At 42.7% G+C, this 24,174-nt stretch overlaps 1 protein-coding gene across 4 annotated transcripts in view; it reads left to right on the top strand.

Annotated features, from left to right (window-relative positions):
* The window catches only part of RSRC1 (arginine and serine rich coiled-coil 1), a 177,005-nt gene that overhangs the window by 55,559 nt on the left and 97,272 nt on the right, over positions 1–24,174 (top strand). For all 4 annotated transcript variants that reach the window (XM_028731398.2, XM_028731399.2, XM_028731396.2 and 1 more), the window contains exon 5: positions 12,078–12,114. In XM_028731398.2, coding sequence (XP_028587231.2) covers positions 12,078–12,114 — 37 coding nt within the window. The remainder of the gene's footprint in view (positions 1–12,077; positions 12,115–24,174) is intronic.

Raw genomic sequence — 24,174 nt, 5'->3', positions numbered from 1 at the left:
GGGTTGTAAGGATACAAAAACATGGAGTGGCGCTCTGTGCTGCGTGGCGGAGGCGACGTTCGGCAGGGCAATTTCAGCAGCGCAGCACTGGTGGTAGTCAGCGGTGCTGGTTTTTATGTTTTCCCTGTGGTGTTGGGTCGACTGGGCAAACTAGGGGGGGAAAGCTGTACAACTTTGCATGGGTGCTCCCCCTAAAAAAGGGCACTGTGTCCAGTACTGGGCACCACAGTTAAAGAAGGATATTGACAAGCTGGAACATGTGCAGAGGAGGCCGACCAAGATGATCAAGGCTCTGGAAATCAAGCCTTATGAGGGAGTTGGGTATGCTTAGCCTGGAAAAGAGGAGACTGAGAGGAGATATGATAAAAGGTAAAGGTAAAGGTACCCCTGCCCATACGGGCCAGTCGTGTCCGACTCTAGGGTTGTGCGCCCATCTCACTTAAGAGGCCGGGGGCCAGCGCTGTCCGCAGACACTTCCGGGTCACGTGGCCAGCGTGACAAAGCTGCATCTGGCGAGCCAGCGCAGCACATGGAAACGCTGTTTACCTTCCTGCCAGTAAGCGGTCCCTATTTATCTACTTGCACCCGAGGGTGCTTTCGAACTGCTAGGTTGGCAGGCGCTGGGACCGAGCAACGGGAGCGCACCCCGCCGCGGGGATTCGAACTGCCAACCTTTCGATCGGCAAGTCCTAGGCACTGAGGCTTTAACCCACAGCGCCACCCGTGTCCCTTAGGAGATATGATAGCCACCTTCAAGTATCTAAAGGGCTGTCACGTGGCAGATGGAGCAAGCTTGTTTTCTCCTGCTCTGGAGGGTAGAACTCAAACCAATGGCTTGAAGTTACAATAAATGAGATTCTGACTAAACATCTGGTGGTAAGAGCTGTGTGACAGTGGAATAGACTCCAATGAGAGGTGGTGATCTCTCCTTCATTGGAGATTTTTAAGCAGAGGTTGGATGGCCATCTGCCATGTATGCTTTAACTGAGATTCCTGCATTGCAGGCGGTTGGCCTAGATGACTACCTTTGCAAGAAAATTCTGAGGAAATAAGTTCAATAAAAGGTCAGGACACAGGAATTATAATTTATCTTTTTCTGCACAGCATGGACATGATCTGCTTCTGTTCTAAATATTGAGTGCAGATAGTCACAAGCTCTTAATGCTGAGATGAGACGTGCTTGCTGTTTCCTTTACGCCTGAATTAGATGCATGAAACAAAAAAAGTTTTAGGAGAGAAAACTGGAAAATGATGCACTTTAGCTGCAGTTAATAAATAAAAATTATACAATTGCTGTTTGTGCTAAGAACACTAAATCTGTATTCTCTCGTCCTTACTAATCTTTAAAAATATTTCTATTTGCTTCAGTGTTTAATATAATTATATATAAAATGACTGGGCTCATTCCATTAAGTAGGCAAGGCCTTCTCTGTATTATATGAAGAAATTAGTTTCCAGTTGGGTTTTCTTTTGTATTCATGCAAGTTTTAAGTGCTCAAATTATCGAGGTATATTTAATTGTATCCAAAGTCTGCTTATGAAACTGACTTCCACTTGTGCAACAGGGTTTCCTCTTCCTCATCTTCCCTGCATACCCTCAAATTCTGCTCCAGAAGATTGGGGGAACAGATTTTGTACGTGGGCAGAGGAAGGAGAGCAAGTCCAGTTTCATGAGTGGAATTTTGCTTGCATAATCCATTGTATTTTGAACAATTGTTAGGGGTGGCCATGTTAGTTTGCTGCAGCACAAATGACAAAGAATCTTGTAGTAACTTGAAGACTAACATTTTTTTATGTCATAAGCTTTTTTTGATCTGATGAGATGGACTGGGGCCCATGAAAACTTAGGTGATAATGCATTTGTGAATATTTTAGGCCAGGATAGGGCACCTGTGGCTCTCCTTGTGTTACTGAACTACAGTTTCCATTATTACTAACCATTGGCCATGCTGTCGAAGCTGAGGAGCCTTAAGAGTCCAGCAACATCTGGAGGGCCACAGTTTCCTCATCCCTGTTTGCTGTATGTTAAAATTATTTTTAGTACCTAATGTTGTTAATGTGAGCTGTTCCATTCTCTAATCAAAAATCCAAAATCAGACGATAATGATAATTATGATAATAATTGTCTTCTCTGGGTGACACCTACCTGCAACCGTCGGTCTGGCTGTTGGTTTATTGTGTTCTTAAGCTATATCCCCAGTGTGGTTTACAAAAGAGAATGAAATAATTAAAATGTAACTACAAAAAAAATAAAATAGGATAGAAGACACAACGTGCATAAAAGAAGCGTAAAACAGCAAGATTCAAAATTGCTTGGGAAAAGAAAAAGGTCTTTACCTGGCTCCAAAAGGACAATAAAATAGGTGCCAGTCACACCTCTTTGGCAAAAGTTTTCATCGACATCGTAGACGAGCTGGACAGAGGAATGGTAGGAGGTGCCAGCTGTGGAACTCCCAAGGGAGGATGAGTGGTCAAAGGGAGAAGAGTGCTGAATCCTGGGAGGAGGTCGTGTCAGAAACTGAAGAGGTAACAAGGTTTAGTGAGCAGGAAGAGTCTGTGATGGAGAGAAGTGCAGAATCAGAATCGGAGGCGGAAGCAGGAAAGGAGGGAGGCCAGTGTTAACTTCATTTACTCTTTGTGATTTATTGTTGCCTGGCTCCTTGACACTCAGCTGGCATGACGGTTCTTACTTTGGTAGCTACTTACCTCATCGCAGATGGTGGGGGCATCTGCAAGAAGTCCTCCATTGAAGATAATGTATCAGGAGGCAGGGTGGGGTGGCAGCACTTACCTGGCCTCCTGTCAGTGGAGGCCTCTGCTGCTTGCCAGGAGGAAGAATGGGATAGGCAAGGCAGTGCAGAGGATGGTGCTGTAGAAATGCAGTGGTGGAGCCTATAGGTGTGTTTGCACAGTGCTGACCTCCCTGGACAAGTTGTATTAGGAAAAGTTCACACAGGATTTTGCTCCTGTGGTCTGAAGGGGCTATTTGCTGTTAGTAATAGTAGGGCAGGAAAACAAGGAAGCTATGTAAGACATTATGGGTGAAGGTGGTAAGGTGTGTGTGTGTGTGTGTGTGTGTGTGTGTGTGTGAGAGAGAGAGAGAGAGAGAGAGAGAGAGAGAATATATATCATATATCAATTTTAATTTATCTGTCAAATTTTTGAGTGCAAGTTTCTGTTGTGTGACTATACACATACACATTTATCATGTTATCAACTCTGTTCATGTATCTGAGGAGCTTTATATTGCTTGTAAAAGCTTATGAAACTTTAAACCAGTTTGCATTTAGGAGAGCGTGACATTTTTAGTTTAGAACTTATTTGTTAATTGGTTTCCCCAACTTGTTGCTGATTTGGATACATTCTAGTGGAACTACTGCTCGGCAAAAATATTTTATCTATTTATGCTTATGTCTCTCACCCCTCTTTTAATTGTAGGGTAGACATCTAGCCTTTCTGTTTCCCCAAATACCTCTGTGTGTTTGTGCCCGTGTGCTATTTAGAGAATCTTTGTGGCTTGGAAACTATGTAAGTGAGCTTAGTGAAAATGCTATTGACTAGCCATCTGGGCAACTGGAATTTATATTTAAAACAGTAAAAGACAAAACAACCAGAAATGTACAGTTCACTCACATTTTAAATTTTGCTTAGCAAGGTATCAAACACGGTTATCATATGTACATAAAAAGTTAACTTGTATAACATTCCTTCTTGCTGCGTGAATGACAAACTCCTTTAATATAGTTTTGAACACCTTGTGATGAAAAGCACAACACATACAGATTTGTCTATAGACAATCAAAGTTGCATGAATACAGTTTCTCTTAATGCAAATTCCAAAGCAGCAACTAATGAACCAAGTCTACAAACACAGACCACCCAGTGCTTTTTCTAGAAAGAGGTGCCAGAACTTACCATGAACACCTCCCTTGTTCTCTTATAATGGCAATAGAATCCACCTGAGAAGTGCCAGAACTGAGTTCCAGTGAGTTCCAGCTGAAAAATGCCTTGGACCAGCCTCAAATCGAAGGTAGTTCAGTCTCCCATAAAGCACTGTAGTATTAATGAGCCATAATCTCTATGAAAGTCAAAGCCTTTCTCAACCTGTGGCGACTTGATAAGATCTGTAAACTTTGTGGCCACGTCTAGAAGCTATCATGACAAGTAAGCATTAGTTCGTTAGTAAGTTAAAATAGTAGATTTACAATGACCTTGATTGTGTGTGAGTGGGAGGACACCTGTATTTCATATCTGAGTTAACCAGAGTGTCTGGAGGCAGTTGGAGGATGAATGGCAGCGAACAGATTGAGGTTGAATCCTAACAAGACAGAAGTACTGCTTTTATTGGACAGGGTGTAGGCAGGTGTGGGGGACTCCCTGGTCCTGAATGGGGTAACTGTGCCCCTGAAGGACCAGGTGCACAGCCTGGGAGTCATTTTGGACTCAGAGCTGTCCATGGAGGTGCAGATCAATTCTGTGCCCCGGGCAGTTGTCTATCAGCTCCACCTGGTACGCAGGCTGAGACCCTACCTACTTGTAGACTATCTCACCAGAGTGGTGCATGCTCTGGTTATCTCCCGCTTGGACTACTGCAATGCACTCTGTGTGGGACTACCTTTGAAGGTGACCCAGAAACTACAACTAAACTAGAATGCGGCAGGTATACTGCTGACTGGGAGTTGCCGCCGGGACCATATAACACCGGTCCTAAAGGATCTTCATTGGCTCCTAGTGCATTTCCAAGCAGAATTCAAAGTGTTGGCACTGACCTTCAAAGCCCCAAACCAGGGGTCGGCAAAGGTTTTGTGGTTTGGGCTGGTTCACAGTCCCACAGATGCTGTGGTGGGCCAGTGTGTGTGCGCGTGCATGCATGCACAAACGCCATTTCCGGCACTCCTTCTGGTGCAGAGGAGGCGTGTGCAGCTTCCCATTGGCTGCAGGAGCTTCCTGCAGCCAATGGGAAGCTGGTCAGAGTCGCGGAAGGCGGTCACTGCTCTGCTCCGCGCTGGTTTAGCGCGGCGCACAAGAGCCGACCGAGTGGGCAGTGGGGGTCTATGGGCCGGTCAAACGACCCCCATGGACCGCTTGTGGCCCATGCCCTAAACAGCCTTGGCCCAGTATACCTGAAGGAGCATCTCCTCCCGCATCTGAGGTCTTCCTCTGAGGGTCTTCTGCTGATCCCCTCACTGTGAGGTTACAGGGAACCAGGCAGAAGGCCTTCTCAGTAGTGGCGCCCTCCCTACAGATGTCAAGGAAATAAACAACTCTCTGACTTTAAGAAGACAGCTGAAGGCGGCCCTGTATCAGGAAGTTTTTAATGCTTGATGTTTTCGTATGTTCTGATATGCTGTGAGCTGCCCAGAGTGGCTGGGGAAACACAGCCAGATGGGTGGGGTATAATAATAATAATAATAATAATAATAATAATAATAATAATAATAATAATTATTATTATTATTATTATTATTATTATTATTATTATTATTATTATATCAAAAGACATTCAGGAACAACATTGCTTACTATTTTTCACTGGGTAACCTCAGGGATTCATTTTACAGAAAATTATCCATTTAATGTGTTATATAAATTTTTAGGTAATAGGTAAGCCTTTGCGGTTAGAAGATGTGCAGAATTTTGTGGAGATGTCACGAGAGTTCATAGTCTGGTACCAGTTGACACTGAAATAAATTATATTGTGTATGGATTATGAAGCTGGATAAACTTACCTCATCTAGGACATTATGGTCTGGAATCAACTAACCTGGCACACTTGCAGAAACCACAGAATGACTCCCACTAGTCCAACAGGAGTTCCTCCCTTTCCTCTTCCCAGTGCTGCCCCCAAATCTGCTTTGGACCATCAGGAGAACCCCCAGAACAGCTTGCATTGACAGAATGATATTGAATTCCATGTTGACCCTTTATCTGAAAACCATGAGAAGATAGCAGTGTCTTCTTGATCATTGCATTGCTTTGATAATACTTGTTATCTAATATTTAAGCTTCCCTTGAAAACTTTTCAGCTGATATTTATCAGGTTTATTGACGGATTTTTCAAATACCTTATTACATTATTATACCACTACAGTACGTTGCTGGCACTTCACCATGATTCCAAAAGCTGTTTTCTCTTAATATCTGAAAGCACGTCTTCCTTTTATTTTGTGGATATAACATATGCAAAATTCCTGCTAAAAAGCAGAAAAATAATACCATATGTTAAATTGTTCAATAAGGATAATGGAGCAGTCGTTAATGCTTTTATTTAATATAAAGTTTATGTTCAGCAATTGTTAACTTTATATTTAATGAGCAATAGTTTATTACATCTCTTTCATGTTAATGGTACTTACAGAACTCTCTTTTTTTTCAAAAATTAAAACTTAGCAAAATCTTATTCCTTCAAATGTTTTGTTGTCTTTATGAGGCAGCTTAATAAAGTGGAAGTATTTGTTTAATATGATCCATTTTTTAAAAAATGTGTCTAATTCATTCTTCTGTGCCAAATGTTTTTAAAACAACAGACTGAGGACCTGAAGGAATAGAGGAAATGAATGGACACCAATGTGTCCAAATATCTCATTTTGCCTAAAAGCAAGTGCCGGCAGATAAATGCCCATAAAGGGATTTTTTTTCCTTAAGCCCCGTGGATTATTATTTTTTTGCAACTTTTTGTGTGAGTTAGAAATGAAAACCATTCATCTAGTGCCCCAAAGAACGGCCTTATTGAATGGAATAACAGTGTAATGTACCATTGAAGGCAGGATTGAAAGTGATTATCTTGTTAACTCTTGACAGTTACCGCCAGCTTGAAATAGAACTGGCAGGCTTGATTTGCAAATGAATTACAGCTTTTTCATTTTGTGCCAGGATCATCTTTTTATATTCTGATATGACAGATGCTATGTTCCCTGCTTTTGTTTCTCTTCAGTTTTATACTTGCAAATAAAAAACAAAAGATTATGATAGTAATTTTATTTGCATCTTTTCTCTAGGAGTTTATTCTTTGTGAGGAAGTTTTTAATCTTATATTTTACGTACATTTGTTTAAGAATACTTATTGTTACTGGCAGAATGAAATTCCATTAGTTTTAAGAACAATAGTAATTAGGTGAATGTAACACATACACATTCTGAAAATGGAAAATCAATTAGTCTTTTACACTTAAAATGTCAGTTTTAAATGTAATCCACTGATGGTACTGCTTATTACTTGTATCTGAACAAAACACCCAAGTATATCCCCACCACCACTGTTTTACAAAAAAAATTGATATAGAAAGTCCATTTTTTTTACCTGCTTTACCCAACTCGTTTTATTCATCTACCCATAAACACAGATGGTATGGTATCAGATAAAATAATTGCCAAACACTTCTTATATATACACCCCAACTAAACTATGGTTTATTGTGATGTGAATGAGCCCAGGGGAAGCTTCTTCTCATTCTCTTCTTCGGGAGGCAGTCGGAAGCCTTGTTTCAGTTTTTAGTTGACTACAGTTTAACGTTACGTCTGAACACTAAACTGTTGTTAATCTTAACTGTGGTTTGTTGAAACAAACAACGCAGCGTCATTGCTCGTGATATGAAGTTTGGGGGTTTCATACAAATCAGAATTAAGATTAGCCATAGTTTGTCATGTTTGAGTGATATGTCAAGCTGTTACTACTAATAAAAATGGAAGTGAAAACTTCTGAACTCCATGAGGCTGCATTGAATGCTGATGGGTGGGTGTGTTGGAGGGGGCGGAGCATACAAGCCCAAGGATTGCCTTGGTTTATTTGCATTACGACACAATTCCCTTTGTGACATCAGAGTGCAGCTATTGTACTTATTGAATGAAACAAAAACAACAGCCCCCTACATCTTTCATCCCTGGAATATTAGTGGTGAGTTTAATAAAAAATTCCAATTTATGTCAAATTCATGACAACTAGATTGGTGGATGTGTTGAATGTAGTAGATATCTGCAGAATATCTTGGACATTGATGGGACCTTTTTTGAGTGTCATAAAGGGCACCAATAATGTAAATGATGTTCTGTATATGAGGTGGATGAATGCGCATTGGAAAGTGGATTCTTACTGTCCAAAATTTGCTTCCTGGTTGCTGCAATGCCAGTGAAGTTTCAGAGTCGTGCTCTGACCCTCCTTTTTAATTAAATGATAAGGTGAAGGACTAGATTTTCAGTGTAAAGTTGAAAATCAACAAGTTCCTTTCCTTTAAAACTTGCATCACAGGCAGATTGCTCCTTGTACTTTCTAGATGTCCGGTGTGTTCTCCTATTCTGTCTAGATAGGTGTGGCTTTCAGTTGTGTGTTGCCTGCTTCTCCAACATCCTTGCTAAGGTTCCTGACTTTGCATTCAGGATGACTTCCTTCCAGGGTTATTTCTTTTTGGTATCATCATGTGCAGTGATTTATCCTTTTCTCATTTCGTTAGAGCTATTGCCTACATATAGAAATGAAATGAAATGAAATAACATCATTTACCTTCAACTTTGACCTAAGCCCCATCATAGTTTGCAAATGGTTATTTCATGAATATGAGCAATAATTTGCACAGGTGTTTATGGTACTATATAAAGGCCTTTTGTTGCAAGTTCCCTTACATGCCAGTGTTTGGTTTTGTCCTGTGGACCATAATTAAACATGGGATGTGGTTGATCTTTGTTAGGGCACTGTGGCAGGGTTGGTCTCACGTGTTTGGCAATGGACTGGGCAGATATGCCGAAGGTTAACTGTTAAGTAAACTTGTGGCTTTAGCTTTACAAAGTACTCTGCACTTTGGAAGGTTTCCTTCAGCCAGTTACTGAAATAGAGATCCATATTCATAGCTGTGAAGATTATAGCCATCATGACCATAGCTTGTTATTTCTGTACACAAATGCAGCTTATATTTCACAGCTGTGTATAAATGTGTGCATGCAAAGGCCAAGAGATAACAGTGATCAGAAATGACAAGGTTTTCTGCAGCAGTATTTCAGTGTTTAGGAGAATATTATACTTGGGTTTGCAATATAACATGGTTACTACCATTGAATGAAGATGCTTATCCTTACTGTGATGAATTTGGAGATACACAAAAGGCATCATTTTACCATTGTTACTTTGCATTCCTTCTTTTATACACATGAAGTATTTCTTATAACAATTAAGGCACCTTCTGAATCACTATTATATATGAAATACTATTTTTATTGGGTTGTATTCAACTAAAACTTACCCAGCATAGACCCATTGAAATGAATGAACTTAGTTATGTCCATTAATTTTTGTGGGTCTACTCTGAGTAGGACTAACATTGAATACCAGTCATAGTCTCTGGTTTACTGAACTGCATTTGCTAAGCCTAAATTGTTATACATCATAGTATTTGTACACACCTTAGTTGTATGTATCAATTTATATAAATATATAAATATATAAATCTTCATTTGTTTAAGTTTCAAAATTACATATTCAGCTGCTCCAACAGGAAAAAAAGGCTCTCAAAACTGCTTGCAACTGCAAGCAGCTATATAATGTGGGAATCAAATTCATAGGGTTGGAAGGAAAGTTGTATTGAAAGTGACAGGTGCCACAAAGTTTATTTAGGACAACCTCAGATGTGTCTGTTAGTCTCATAATGTTTGCCTAATATATGTTCAGCTACAGCACTTCCTGCTTTAGAACCTTGTGTTACACCAATATTACTCTCTGTGCTCCTTCAACTACAAATTGGATGAACAGACAGTGACACTTTTTCAATATTATTACATTAAACCAAGTGGATTTTGATTGATAACCTAATATTCAACTAATGCAAAACATCAATCATGGCAAGTATATTAATTATTTAATATTGCAGTCTAATTCAGAAATCGATGTGCTGCATGAGGGGAAGGGAAACTCGCTGTTCCCAGAAGACTTAAGACAGGGAATGATTAAAAAAAAAAGACCTGCTATACTCTCGTGTGTTAGCTCAATGCTAATCTTTATTCATTTGCCAATAATCTCTTCCCATTTTCCACTTCAGGACCATTTTATCAGTTTTGAGATCTATAATTGAATTAAGTCTGCTTTCAGCACAGAGCAAAAGAGTTGCACAAATATTGATGAAGTCATGACAGGGACAGCACAGGAGACAGACCACTGAAGAGGACAGATTTGATGCCATTAGCTGGATGCTCCCTGTATCAGTGACCTAGGCCCTGCTTCCTAGCAATTAAGTTCATTAGGACCTTTGGCACCAAACAGTATAAATACAGGGCTTGAATTCTCTTTTAATAATGCATGATGTGGTAAAGTAACTTTCGATTATTATAATAAGTGTTTGAATCCAACTTTTTCTGTGATGATTTTTAAAAAAATGTAAGTTAGGCAAGTACGCATATTTGCTTCAGGGTGGTTTTTTAGGGGGGCGCCTGAATAAAAAGCGTTACTAAAATATATACTGAACCCTCTAGAATGTATTTAAATAACTGTACAGTTAGGATTGTGCCTGTATGGCAAAGTTGTAATTTACAGTTACTTCTGTACCGTAATCACATATTTGAATCAATCCAGTGCTGGAGTTTTCTTATTGTAATTTGTCCGAGTGGCAAATCATGCCTATGTACATAGTCTAAGCCCAGCCCCTCATCCCTTCTCATCCACAGGAAACGACATCCTTCAGTGCTACCTCTAGACCAGGCATGGCCAAACTTGGTCCTCCAGATGTTTTGGGGACTACAACTCCCATCGTCCCTAGCTAACAGGACCAGTGGTCAGGGATGATGGGAATCGTAGTCCCAAAATATCTGGAGGGCCAAGTTTGGCCATGCCTGCTCTAGACCTTTTTATACCCTTTTCCCAGCCCTGTCTCTTTACCATACCCAAAATTTCTCTACTTTATGGCTGTGAAGATCAACTGAGTATTAGAAGTAAGGCTCCTTTCAGTCAGCTGTCCACCTGTTATGCCACTCAATATTCAGTAAGAGCTGTTTGACAGTGGTACAGTCTCCCACATGAGGTTGTGGACTCTCCTTTATTGGAGGTTTTTAAGCAGAGGTTGAATGGCCAACTGTCATGAACGCTTTTGTTGAGATTCCTGCATTGCAGGGGGTTGGACTAAATGATCCTTTGGGTCCCCCTCCAAGTCTATGATTCTGTGATTCTATTCCCTGATGAACCTCCTTACTTAACCTTGAAACCTGCCTTGTCTGGATTAAGCTTCACCTGCTACCTCTAGTACTTTGCAGATTACAGAGACCGGGTCAGAATCTTCACTGCTTCCTTGGAATCAGATCAAAAGGAGAAAGGGTTAGGTGGGATGGAGAGAAAGAACAACAAAGGGCACAAGAGGGAACCTTATTGGATACCATATGCCAATGGCCATAGCATCAACTTGCCATTCAGAAAGGCTCAGACTAGCGTAAAACAGTGCACCCAGAAACCATTATATTGTAGCTGATGACATAAAAAGCATCTCAGAGGGCCAGCAGAACCAACAGAGAGGCACTCCTTGTGTACATCAAATTAGCTTCTTCTGTATGTACGTGTGTATCCATTCAGCTGGTGTTAGAAATGTGTAATTTGTAATAACTATTTTAGTTTGATGTTGACAGTACTTAGTTTTGTTACAGTATGCTTGGGTAGAAAATGCAAATATATGCCTTAGTATACCTTCCTAGCTGCATTTGACTTGTCACTCAATGAACTAAATCATCATCCATTAATATTACACATTTTAGTTGATTAGCGTGCAAATTTATACAAATTGAATCTGAATATAACAATAGTGCTGAAGAAGAAAAAAAGAATTTTGTTCTTAGATGATGGAAATGTTTTCTTCTGAAATAAATTGATGGTTTTCTGACTAACTCATAATGATGGAAAAAATGGAATTGTGCAAGACTGCCATTCTGCCATTTATTGTATTTATATTTTCTTATAATTATATTATTATCATTTAAACAATTCATATATTAAAAACAAACATACCCAGAAGACGGTATGACTTTCTCTTCTTTTTCAACTTTCCAAGTTGCACATAAATAATTGCAGACAAAGGTTTGGCATCTATTTATAACTTTTTGTTCTTCTGTTACAGGGATGCTGGAAACATCAAAGCTGGATTAGAACATCTGGTAAGTTCTAATTTTCTCTTGAATATTTGCATCATCTTTGATATCTGCATTCCAAATGAACACTTTTGAATGAGCTTTGAATACCTTGAATTGAGAAAGTCAACCATTTCCCAGAGGGTCAGCTTACTGTTATTATGTGAAGGCACTTACATTTTCATTTATCTTACGTTTCAAGGGATTTTAATTTTTTTAAATTACTTTTTTTTTTTTGATGTAGAGATGAAATGAAATGGACTGTAATCCTTGGATTGATGATTGCCTTAATTATAAACAAAAAGTTGTTTGGTGTTGGATTTTTGGCATATCCTGATCTGAGAACAGTAAACTTGTACTTTAAAACACATTCAAATTTTGCATGCATAAATATGGCATTTCAGTAATTTGAGATCTCTGAAATAAGTACGCAGCTTTGTTTTAACAATGCCTTTATATTATGAATTGTGTTGACATTTAAATTCTATTAAGTTCTAAGATGTACAGTACACAGAATTCAAATTATTTAAGTAAGCATATTGTAATTGTGAGTAAAAGCTTAGTGTTAAATACAGTTATATTGTTGTCAGACAGAAAAAAGCTTATCTCCTGAGTTTACGCCCATAAGACTCAGAAACGTGAGGAGATTGGAGTCTAATGTTGTTTATTGCAAAGCAATAGGTTATAGTCGGATTGTTCTGCAAAACTGCAACCCCGCCTGGTTGTCCAGGCAGTGGTATTTATAAAATTTCAAACAAAGCATTTCAAGTTCCACCAAGCATATACATCCTTACCTCATTTCATGTTTAATACACATGTGGAATTAGCACTGGCAGTTTCTGCTGTTTAAGTTCTGATTCCCACCATGTTCTCTTACATTGTGTTAGTGTGCATGTTGGGAACCTGTGTTACATGTAGCCATTTGCACCATGTAGCAATGGGGGGGGCAACTTGCAAAAGCATCAGTTTCATAAAGTAACAGGCTACCATACCTTCTCTATTAGAAGCACACTCAAGGATATACAGGGGTACACATTATCACATTTATTGTGGTCCTTTGGGCCACCGCCATGCTTATCACAAGCTTGATATATATCACATGTAATATGTTAACAGTTATTATGAGAATGTTACATTTTAATGACTACTTGGATCCAAAGAACTTTAGCCAGAGTTCCTTTCAGACAACTGGAGTTTCTTCTCCACTTCTCACTTCAGCCCCTTGTGCCTTATTAAAATAAACTTCCCAGGGGCAGGGGACCCTCAAGAATTCTTTGAAAAGTTGGGCAGAAATTATTCTGTTTGTGTGCCTGAGAGACAGAGAGAAACTTGATGGATATATGAGCTAGCCCTGCTACCTTAAACTAGTTGAAGTGCCTTCTGTTTGACCAAGAGGCTTTTTGGATCCAAGTTAATTTTCCTGGCTTTTTGTTAAAATTAAAGATCCATTTTGTTTGTGTGCGAGTTTTCTCCCCCGTTCAATGTATAACCTGATGTGGATGATTTATTTGGTTTATATCTGTGGTGGGATGATGAGCTGCTTGTGCGTAAAATGCAAGTCCCTCAGAGTTTGATCAGGTTTTCAAACCTCTGCCTGTGACGGAGCCCCTCCGGCATGGCTGCGTCAATCGCTAGTAGAATCCGAAAGTGGTTGCTTTCGGAAACGTTTCCAACATAAAAGCTCTTTCACGGAAACACGTCTTCTGGACTCTCTGCGTGACAGTTTCCGGCGAGGCGTGGGTGTCCCTATAGGAGGTCCTGAGACCTCTCCACTGTTTTCGCTGGAAACGTCTCTGAGCCACCCCTCCGACTCACTTTCCCTGGAAGTTCCTGCTCGCCCCCTACTGGTTCCCTCTTCAGCTGCTCCGTCTCTTTCAACCTGAGGGAGCCTTTGCACCTCCTGTCCTTCCGATGGCAGTTCCCTGACATCCACCTCCCCTCCAGGGCCCCCTTCACCCCCTCCCGTCTCCTCCCCTCCGGGCTGGGAGGAAGTAAAACCCCTGAAAGAACCTTCCTCATCGTCCGAAGTTTCGAACACTTCCCTCCACCTGCTACTGTCCCTCGTCTCTCGATACTCCTCGTCTTCGGAGTCTATTCCCTCTTCCAACTCCGACTCCGTGAATCCTTCCATTTCCTGTTCCTCGTCGGTGGTGCCGAAGTACTCCCTCCTAAACCTTTCTACCGGCTGTGGTTTCCTAGGGAATCTTTGGTGGAACGTTTCTGTTAAAACCTCGTCATTGACCTCCCCTGCAGTCACCCAGGTGTTTTCTGACTCCGGTTCCCCTTCCCACGCCACCAAATACTCTACCTGATTTCCCTTCCACCTGGAATCGAGGATTTCCGCTACATGGTTGCTGCGTTCCCTCTCTTCCAAGGCTGGTCCCCTGACGTGCTCCCCTTCACGTCCCCCCCTGTATGGTGACAGTAACGACCTGTGGAACACTGGGTGCAATTTCATGTGGTTGGGTAACCGGAGTTTGAAAGCCACCGGGTTGACCTGCTGAATGACCTCAAAGGGTCCCAATCTTCTGGGCCTCAATTTCTTACAACCCCCTTTGAACGGCAACCCTTGGGTTGACAGCCACACTTGATTCCCCACCCTTATGGTTTCACCTTCCCTTCTGTTCTTGTCTGCCTGCTTCTTATATTGTGCCTTGGCCCTTTCTAAGTTGAGCTGGAGCTGATGATGGATCGCTTCCATCTCTTCTACAAAATGTTCAGCCGCTGGAACGCTCCATCTCTCCCCTCCCTCCCCTGGAAATGCCCTGGGGTGACACCCGTAATTAGCCAAAAAGGGGCTCATCCCTGTGGACACATTCTCCGCATTATTGTAGGCAAATTCTGCCAGCGCCAACTTTTCGACCCAATCGTTCTCTCTGTCATTGACATAACACCTCAGATATTGTTGAAGAATGCCATTTGCTCTTTCCGCCTGCCCGTTGGTTTCAGGGTGCCGGGCCGTTGAAAAATTGACTTCCACGTGCAGCAAGCTCATGAGCTTCCTCCAGAACCTGGAAGTAAATTGTTTGCCGCGGTCCGAGATCACCCTCAAGGGAGCCCCGTGCAACCTAAAGATGTGTTCTACAAACAACTTCGCTGTTTCTTCCGCTGTGACTGCATGTGAGCATGCTACAAAGTGGCACATCTTTGTTAACAGGTCTACTACTACCATGATGGCTGTTTTCCCCTTGGACTTCGGCAGATCCGTCATAAAATCTATTGATACCGCTTCCCAAGGCCGTTCTGGTGTGGGTAATGGTTCTAATAACCCTGCCGGCGCCCGTCTTTCCCCTTTGGCTCGCTGACATTGGTCACACCCTCTTACATACTCCCTTACATCTTCCCTCACCTTGGGCCACCAGAATTCCCTGGTAACCAACCACATGGTCTTGTGTTGCCCAAAATGTCCCGCCGTGGGGCTATCGTGCAACTGCTTGAGTACTCTCCCCCTCAATTCACCTTCGGGTATATACAGTGCCCCTTTGTAATACAATGCCCCATTTCTTTCCTCAAAACCTTCGGGGCTCTCGCCCTCCCCCCTGAGTCCTCTGAGCTTATCCTGGGCATATTCATCATTTTCCGTTTCCTCTACCAGTTCTCGTTGCCCCACCAGCGCCGCCCCACACACCCAGCGGTCCTCAGGGATGACATGTCTCTCTTCAATCGCCCCCTCCCCCTCCCAATACTCTGGTTTGCGTGAGAGAGCGTCCGCCCTGACGTTTTCTGGACCTGGCACATAACAAATTTCAAAGTTGAATTTAGAGAATTCCTGTGCCCATCTCACTTGTCGTTGGTTGAGCACTCGAGCTGTTCTCCAATACTCTAAATTCTTGTGGTCGGTGCACACTTGCACCTTGTGTTGCGCCCCAATTAATAAATGTCTCCACCTCCGGAACGCTTCGTGAATGGCAAGTAGTTCCCTGTCATACACCGTGTAGTTCCTCTCGGATTTATTCAGCTTCCGCGAGAAGAAGGCACACGGTCTCCACTCTGACATACTCCTCCCCGGTTGAAGAAGTACCGCCCCTACCGCCCGGTCGGACGCATCGGTTTCCACTCTCATGGGTTTTCGTAAATCCACATGCAGAAGTTGTTCTTCCGAGGCGAAAGCCCTTTTCAGTTCTTCAAATGCTCGCTCCGCCTCCGCCGTCCAAACAAATTTCTTCTTGCTGCTGAGGCAGTCGGTGATGGGCGCCGTCAAGTGGGCAAAGTTCTTGATGAACTTCCGATAAAAGTTCCCAAACCCCAAGAATCTTTGCACATCCTTCTTGGTCTTCGGTGTCTTCCATTCCAGTACCGCTTGGACCTTGCCTGGATCCATGGCCAATCCCTTGTCTGACAAGCGGTACCCCAGGAATTCCACCTCCTTGGTATGAAACTGGCACTTCTCCAGTTTCACCCACAGCTGGTTGGCTTGCAGCCTGCCCAACACTTCTCGAACGTCCCTCACATGCTGCTCCTCATCCTCCGAATACACCAACACGTCGTCTAAAAAGGCCACACAGTTCTTGTAGAGCAAAGGCCCCAGAACGTGGTTAATAAACGCTTGAAAGCACGCGGAGCCTCCTTGTAGACCGAAGGGCATAACGAGGTATTCAAAGGCTCCCAAAGGGGTGAACATGGTGGTCTTCCATTCATCTCCCTTCCTTATGCGTATCAGATTGTACGCCCCCCGCAGGTCCAGCTTTGTAAAAATCTTTCCCTTCCTTACCCTGGTCAAAATGTCATCAATTCGGGGCATAGGGAAAGCCAGGGGTTCCGACACTGCATTCAAGGCCCTGAAGTCACACACAAGTCTCGGCTTATCTGTGTTTTTTTTGTCCACAAAAAACACTGGGCTGCCCCCCACCGCTCGGGACTCTCTGATGAAACCTCGCTTCAGGTTTTTGTCAATGAACTCCCTCAGCTCCTGCATCTCCCTGTCGGACATGGCGTACAGCTTGCCCACTGGGAGTTGGGCCCCAGGGAGTAGGTTGATTTGACAGTCAAAGGGTCTATGCGGCGGCAGTTTGTCTGCTTCCCTTTCGCTGAATACGTTGCTCAGATCTGCGTATTGCGGGGGCACCTTCCCTCTGCCCATTACTTCCATCCCGGCTAGGGTGACTCTGTCTCCGCCCTGAACCTTCCCCTGCTTGCAGTGTTCTAGGCAATGCGCTGACCCAAAGGAGACCACCCTCTGATGCCAGCCCACTAGCGGATCGTGTAGCGCCAGCCAGCTCATCCCCAAGATGATGGGAGCTCCTCCCAAGGTGGCCACATTAAACGCTATCCGTTCGGTGTGCCTTGCCACCCTCATTATCATCGGGACAGTCTGTTGGCTAACTTCTCCTCCCAACAGCTCTCTGCCATCAATCGTGGTCACCTGCAAGGGATTACTTAAAGGGATGGTCTGTATCTGGTGCTCAGCTGCAAACTCCTTACTCATAAAATTACAGGAGCTGCCTGAATCCAAAAGCGCCTTGACCTGTAGGGGGTGTCCATTTGGCAGCTCTAGTGACACTTCTATCACTAAAGCAGGTCTGGGTGGTTCTGGCGTGGGCACTTTCACTGCTCTTTGGCCTGGCTGCTGTGCCCCGACGGTGGCAGCCAGGCGTTGGCTTTTACTTGCTCCTTGTTTTCCTCCTCCCTTTCCCCCACAGCTCCTGCCATCCCTTGCCATTCCTTTCTTTGTGGGCAGACTCTGGCAAAGTGCCCTGGCTGTTGGCAGAGATAACATTTCTTGGCGCTCTTTCCCTCCTTCTTCCGCCCTTCACTGGGATTTGAAACTGCGCGCGCCCGCGCTGTTCCAACTTCCATCGGCTCTGCCGGCGGGAAAGGTGGCTCTGGAATGTCCGGAATGCGCAGTTCCCTCCAACGTTCTCCTTTCCCTTCCCGCCTTTCCAAAGCTCTCGCTTCCTGGCGCGCTCCTATGGCCAGCGCGGATTTGGTCAGCTGGTCCATAGACTCCGCCCTTGGCCCCCGGGAAAGTTCATCTTTAACGGCCGAAGAAAGCCCCTCTTCAAAAAGCATTTGGATGGGTTCCGCTGATAGGTCCCACCCCAATTTATGAATCAGCATAGTAAACTCAGTCCAGTACTCACGGACAGATCGGCTCCCCTGTTTGCAAGCCATTAACTGCCTTCGTACCACCCCCTGCTCAATGTCACTGGAAAACATCAGGTCCATGGCACGAAAAAACTTCCTCGTGTCCTTTAGTATCTCATTATTCACTGCCATCAGGGGTCGAACCCAATCCTTCGCCCCCCCTTCGAGATGGCCAATTACAAAAGCCACTCGCGATTCCTCGTCGGGGAAGTCATCATACTGCAGATTGAGAGCGTATTGCATCTCAGTTCTAAAGGCATGATAGTTTCTGGGATCTCCCCCGAATTTCTGCACCAATCCTGGCACCTTTCTGGCTATCGAGGTGGTTTTCTCCTTTCCCTTTTCTGCATCCTGAGCCCTCCTCTCCTCAAGCCTCGCCGTTTGCATGGCCAGCTGGATCTCCAACGCCCTGTACCTTTCTTCCAGGCTTGGACCTCCTCCAGCTGCTCCTGCTCCTCCGGTTCCGGCTGGGTCGCTCATGATGCCGCTGCTTGCACAAGCTGGCTTTCAGTGACTTTCGGATTGCTGTGGTGGGATGATGAGCTGCTTGTGCGTAAAATGCAAGTCCCTCAGAGTTTGATCAGGTTTTCAAACCTCTGCCTGTGACGGAGCCCCTCCGGCATGGCTGCGTCAATCGCTAGTAGAATCCGAAAGTGGTTGCTTTCGGAAACGTTTCCAACATAAAAGCTCTTTCACGGAAACACGTCTTCTGGACTCTCTGCGTGACAGTTTCCGGCGAGGCGTGGGTGTCCCTATAGGAGGTCCTGAGACCTCTCCACTGTTTTCGCTGGAAACGTCTCTGAGCCACCCCTCCGACTCACTTTCCCTGGAAGTTCCTGCTCGCCCCCTACTGGTTCCCTCTTCAGCTGCTCCGTCTCTTTCAACCTGAGGGAGCCTTTGCACCTCCTGTCCTTCCGATGGCAGTTCCCTGACAATATCCTACCCTTTTTCCTGAAGTAGCCCAGGGTGTCAGATGCCACAATAAAAAAACATATTTCAAAAACAGCTAAAAACCTTATTTTTTTAAAAAAAGACAGTCTCAACCAATGATTTTGGGGTTGACAGGAATAGTGTATTCTAGCCATCAAATGCCTGGGTGAACATGAATGCTTTAAAATTTCTTCTTAAAGTCAATAATGAGGAAGACAGGTGGAACTCAATCAGGAGTGCATTCCACAAGTTGGAAACTACCATTGAAAAAACCCTGCCATCCAGGCAGCCCCCATTGATGACAACACTAATCAGGACTTCCTTGCTGATTGCAGGGTCCAAGAGAAGGCGCTGTTTTAGCTAGTTGGGTTCCAAGCCAGTTAGAGCTTATGCTAGTACCGCAAGCCCACAACTTACTCAGAGGTTATATTCTGGGGATTGCTCGTAAAACCAAAATCGTGCATAGTTAAAACACATTGGGTGCAATAGATGGTGGGATTGCCAAAGTCTTTTCCCTGGAATGCCCACTTCCTTAAAAAACAATACAAAACTTATTTTGCCAAGCTCATGAAGCTGAATGCACACAAGTTAATGTGTGTAAGATGTGGGCTTACTGTACTAAGACCTTGAATTTGGCTCAAGAGCTCACTGCCAGCCAGTGCAGTGCAGTGCTGTCAGGACCATTGATCCATTGTTCTATCAGGCGGTGCCCCCACTTACCGGCCTAGTAGCCTCATTCTGTACTAGCTGCAGCCTCTGGACCATCATCAAGGGCAAGCTCACATATAGCACATTACAGTAGTCCAGATGGGAGGTCATCAGAGCATGGGCAACTGAAATTAGTACAGTGAATGCTTTATATTGTTTCAGTTTTCCAGTGTAGCTGGTATTTCTCCTTGTTAACACTAATTTTTTTAAGCCCTTGGTGTTCCTCCTTTACCAGTGTGCTTCCCTTCTCACTCCCAGGCCACTGCTATTGTCCAACCTGACTTCTCTTTTGCTTCTCTATCCCCCCTGACTTCATGCAAATCCAGGGTTGTGATGAGGCTTTCTGAAACCTCCAGTGGGGGGCTGTACTAGTGCAAATATAATATAGGGAGAAACATTAATGAAATTACCTAAAAAATGCTTGGCTTCAGAAAGTCTTGGACAGTTGTCTTGCAAAATAGAATGCTGATTTATAGCTTTTTAAAAGGTTTTATTTATGATTTTACTGTATACAAACATATGTGTTCATATATTGGATTTTTGTCAAGAAGAATAGTAACAAGTACCCATTATTAACATTCCCCTTTCCCCCTTGAAAGTGTAGGTAACCAACATTAACTAGTTTACTAGTTTGTATTTTTGTTTGTACATTATCTGTGTTATATAGTTTTCAGTTTGTTGAGAATATATGTAAGTAGGGGTTAAGTAGACTACTGTAAAGTAGGAAATTATCTAACAGTAGTAAATTATATAATTTTGTTTATTTTAGAATAGAAATAGAAATACTTTATCACTGTACCACTTGTTTACAGTGAGATTAAACGAGACCCCCCCATCTCTCAGTCCTTGTTATACTCTCTGTGCTGTCGTATGACCACCAACCTCGAACATCAGCCGCAATGTTGCTCTCTTCCATTCAGCAGCCTCATGGCCCACGGGTAGAAACTCTTCTTTAACCTGTTGGTGCAGCTTATCATGCTTTTATATCTCCTGCCCGAAGAAGAGCATGATATCTTGTGCTGTCTTCCCCACCCTCTGTAGGGACTTTCTGTCCATGGCTGTCAAACCAGTGTACCACACCATAATACAGTATAGTATAAGAGGACACTTTCTATCATGGACCGATAGAAGGAAATCATCAGTTGCTGTCTGACATTGTTCTTTCGCAAGACCCTAAGGAAATGGAGTTTCTGTTGGACCTTCCTAACCGCCTGGGCTGTATTGACCTTCCAAGTAAGGTCTTCACTAAGATGGACTCCCAGGAATTTAAAGGAAGAGACTCTCTCCACACAGCCCCCCAATATACAACGGGGCTAGCTCCCCTCTCTTCATCCGAAAGTCCAACACCATCTCCTTTGTCTTGCCAATGTTTAGGTGCAGATTGTTCTCTGAGCACCATGTGGATACCTTTTGAACCTCCCCCCCCTCATACACAGATTCGTCTCCACCTGTAATTAAACCCATTATGGTGGTGTCATCAGCAAACTTAATAATTGCAGTAGATGGGTAGGATGAAATGCAATCATATGTATACAATGAATACAGGTATGGACTTAGCACACATCCCTGTGGAGTGCCAGTGCTGAGCTTCAGGGAGGTAGATGTAACAGGCTCAATCCTCCCTATTTGTGTCCGATCTCTCAGAAAGTCTTTAATCCAGTCACAGATGTTAGAGGAAAGGTCCAGGTCCCTTAACTTTCCGATGAGAATGTCCGGAAGGATGGTATTGAAAGCTGAGCTATAATCAGTAAACAGCATTCTGTCATAATTCCCTGGTCTCTCCAGATGACTCGCTGCAAGGTGAAAAGCTGTAGCAATGGCATCATCTGTTGACCTATTTCTTCTATAGGCGAACTGGTGTTTATCCAAGTCCTGTGGAAAACATGTTCTAAGGTGTTGAAGGACCAATCTCTCGAAGCATTTCATCACTACAGATGTTAATGCAATGGGTCTATAGTCATTTAGGCAGTTAATTGCTGTTTTCTTTGGGACTGGGATAATGGTGGCCGCTTTCAAACATGATGGAACACAAGCGGTTTGCAGAGAGATGTTAAAAATCCTCGTCAAGACCCCTGCTTATTGATCAGCGCAATTTTTTTACCACGATTCTGAGCACCCCATCTGGGCCAGCAGCTTTGCTGGGATTCACTGCCCGCAATGCAGCTTTCACTTGATGGTCATATAGACCTGTTAACTCAAATGTAAATGAATAGCTTCATTTACATTACTGTAAATTAGATTCTGTTACTTTTGTAAAATAACAGAAAACTGGAGACTTTCAAATGCCACTGTAGTATCATAAGTTTACTTTGGGAAGATGTTTCTGATTTGGTTTTTTGACAAAAAAAAAAGTGAAGGAAAAAAGTTCTGACATTGGAGAATTGGTCTTCTGTCATGAGCACTTGGGAGAAAAAGCTTCTATTGTGATTTCAGACTATTGCTCCTCAACTGTAAAGAATCACTTAGACAAGTCTTTGGGAGTGTTGTATCAGCAATGGGCCTTAGAGATGAAGAGTTATAATTAAATTTTTAAGAATAAGATTGAAAACAATTGAATTTGAGTGATACTAAGATTAGCTAAGGTATTATCCTTCAACTGTAGTAGATATTCCTGGTTAGTTCTTTACCTCTATATTTTTCTCTATTAATAACAGTTGAGCCATACCTTTTTCTAAATGAAAAAATTGATCTCCTTCAACCTCTCCTAGTCTGACATTTTAGAACAATGACCGACTTGTCCTTGTGGTCAAGAAAAGAAATTTCACCATTTCAGGAGTGGCAGACTGTCATTAATAGCTTATTAGCCCTTGAGTGATTTGTGTATAGTCACTGCCTTTCAGCAATGTAGACATTCCTCTTGTAACATGTTAATCAATAACCACCAAGATGGGCTGCTGGGCAACATGCTTCATGTATCTTGGCCAGTGAAAGTATTCATGAGCTTCACTGCTACTGGAAGAGGTAGGATTGGTCAACCCATGCACTCATGGCCCTATAAACTTCTTCCTGGGTTTTTGTATGTATTGTATGATTTTTATTTGTTTTTGTGGCTTTTGTTCAATTGGTATGTTTTGGGCATTATACTGGATGGAAATCCTAGGTAGATAATAAAGACACTCCTCACTTCCTTTAGATTAATCATTGTCAAAGAAAGAAAACCTGAGATCTTAGAGCACTCTTGAAAGAAGTTTAAGCTTTGGTGAGTCTCCAAGAAGCAGACAGCAAGTTATAGGGGCAACCCAAAGCAGCATTTTATCTATTAATTTCTACATTGGCTCCCAGTACGTTTCCGAGCACAATTCAAAGTGTTGGTGCTGACCTTTAAAGCCCTAAACGGCCTCGGTCCAGTATACCTGAAGGAGTGTCTCCATCCCCATCGTTCTGCCCGGACACTGAGGTCCAGTGCCGAGGGCCTTCTGGTGGTTCCCTTGCTGCAAGAAGCCAAGTTACAGGGAACCAGACAGAGGGCCTTCTCGGTAGTGGCACCCGCCCTGTGGAACCCCCTCCCACCAGATGTCAAAGAGAAGAACAACTACCAGACTTTTAGAAGACATCTGAAGGCAGCCTTGTTTAGGGAAGCTTTTAATGTTTAATAGACTATTGTATTTTAATATTTTGTTGGAAGCCGCCCAGAGTGGCTGGGGAAACCCAGCCAGATGGGTGGGGTATTATTATTATTATTATTATTATTATTATTATTATTGCTTCTGCTAGCTCATGCACCCCTTAAATCTGTTCTGGGGTTTCCTGCAATCCTCTGGAGCAAATTTGGGGAAGGCACACAGGGAGAGAAGGAGGGAGAAGTTCCATTCTGCAAGAAGTAGCACTTTGCTGGCTACTGCCCAATTAAAGTAATTCTTAATTAAAACTAAAAATACCTGACTACAGCATTGAATGAAATATATGAGAATTATGGATATCAAGTCCCAAGTAAAACAAAATTAGAGCTCTTGAATACTTTAAATATAAAGAAAAGATATTTTTTGTGATATAAAAGGAACTCCTGTGAATCAGCATTTGGAAGAAGGAAGAAAATGTTTTTGGAAAATCTAGGATTTTTTTCAATATAAAATGTAATTTGGCATAAAAAGGTGTTAAGAAAATTAGGCACTAATTTTCTAATAAGATAATTGTTTAGCTAACAGCATCATTACATGTTAAAATTGTTTAATTTATTTACTTATGAATCTCTTACATTCTTGGCTATCCCTACCACATACAGTCAATGCATTTTTATACCCCGAGCAAACTGCTCACATGAATTATTGAAATAGTCATTAGATGTTGTTTGCAATGTTAATGTGCACAAATAATTTTATTTAGTAGATCTTTTATAGATTTTGTTTGATATGGTGTTGATGTTGT

Source organism: Podarcis muralis, chromosome 6 (genome assembly GCF_964188315.1).
Source record: "Podarcis muralis chromosome 6, rPodMur119.hap1.1, whole genome shotgun sequence".
NCBI lineage: Eukaryota > Metazoa > Chordata > Lepidosauria > Squamata > Lacertidae > Podarcis > Podarcis muralis.
Note: the sequence above shows the minus strand (reverse complement) of the source record. Positions and strands in the feature narration are given on the sequence as shown.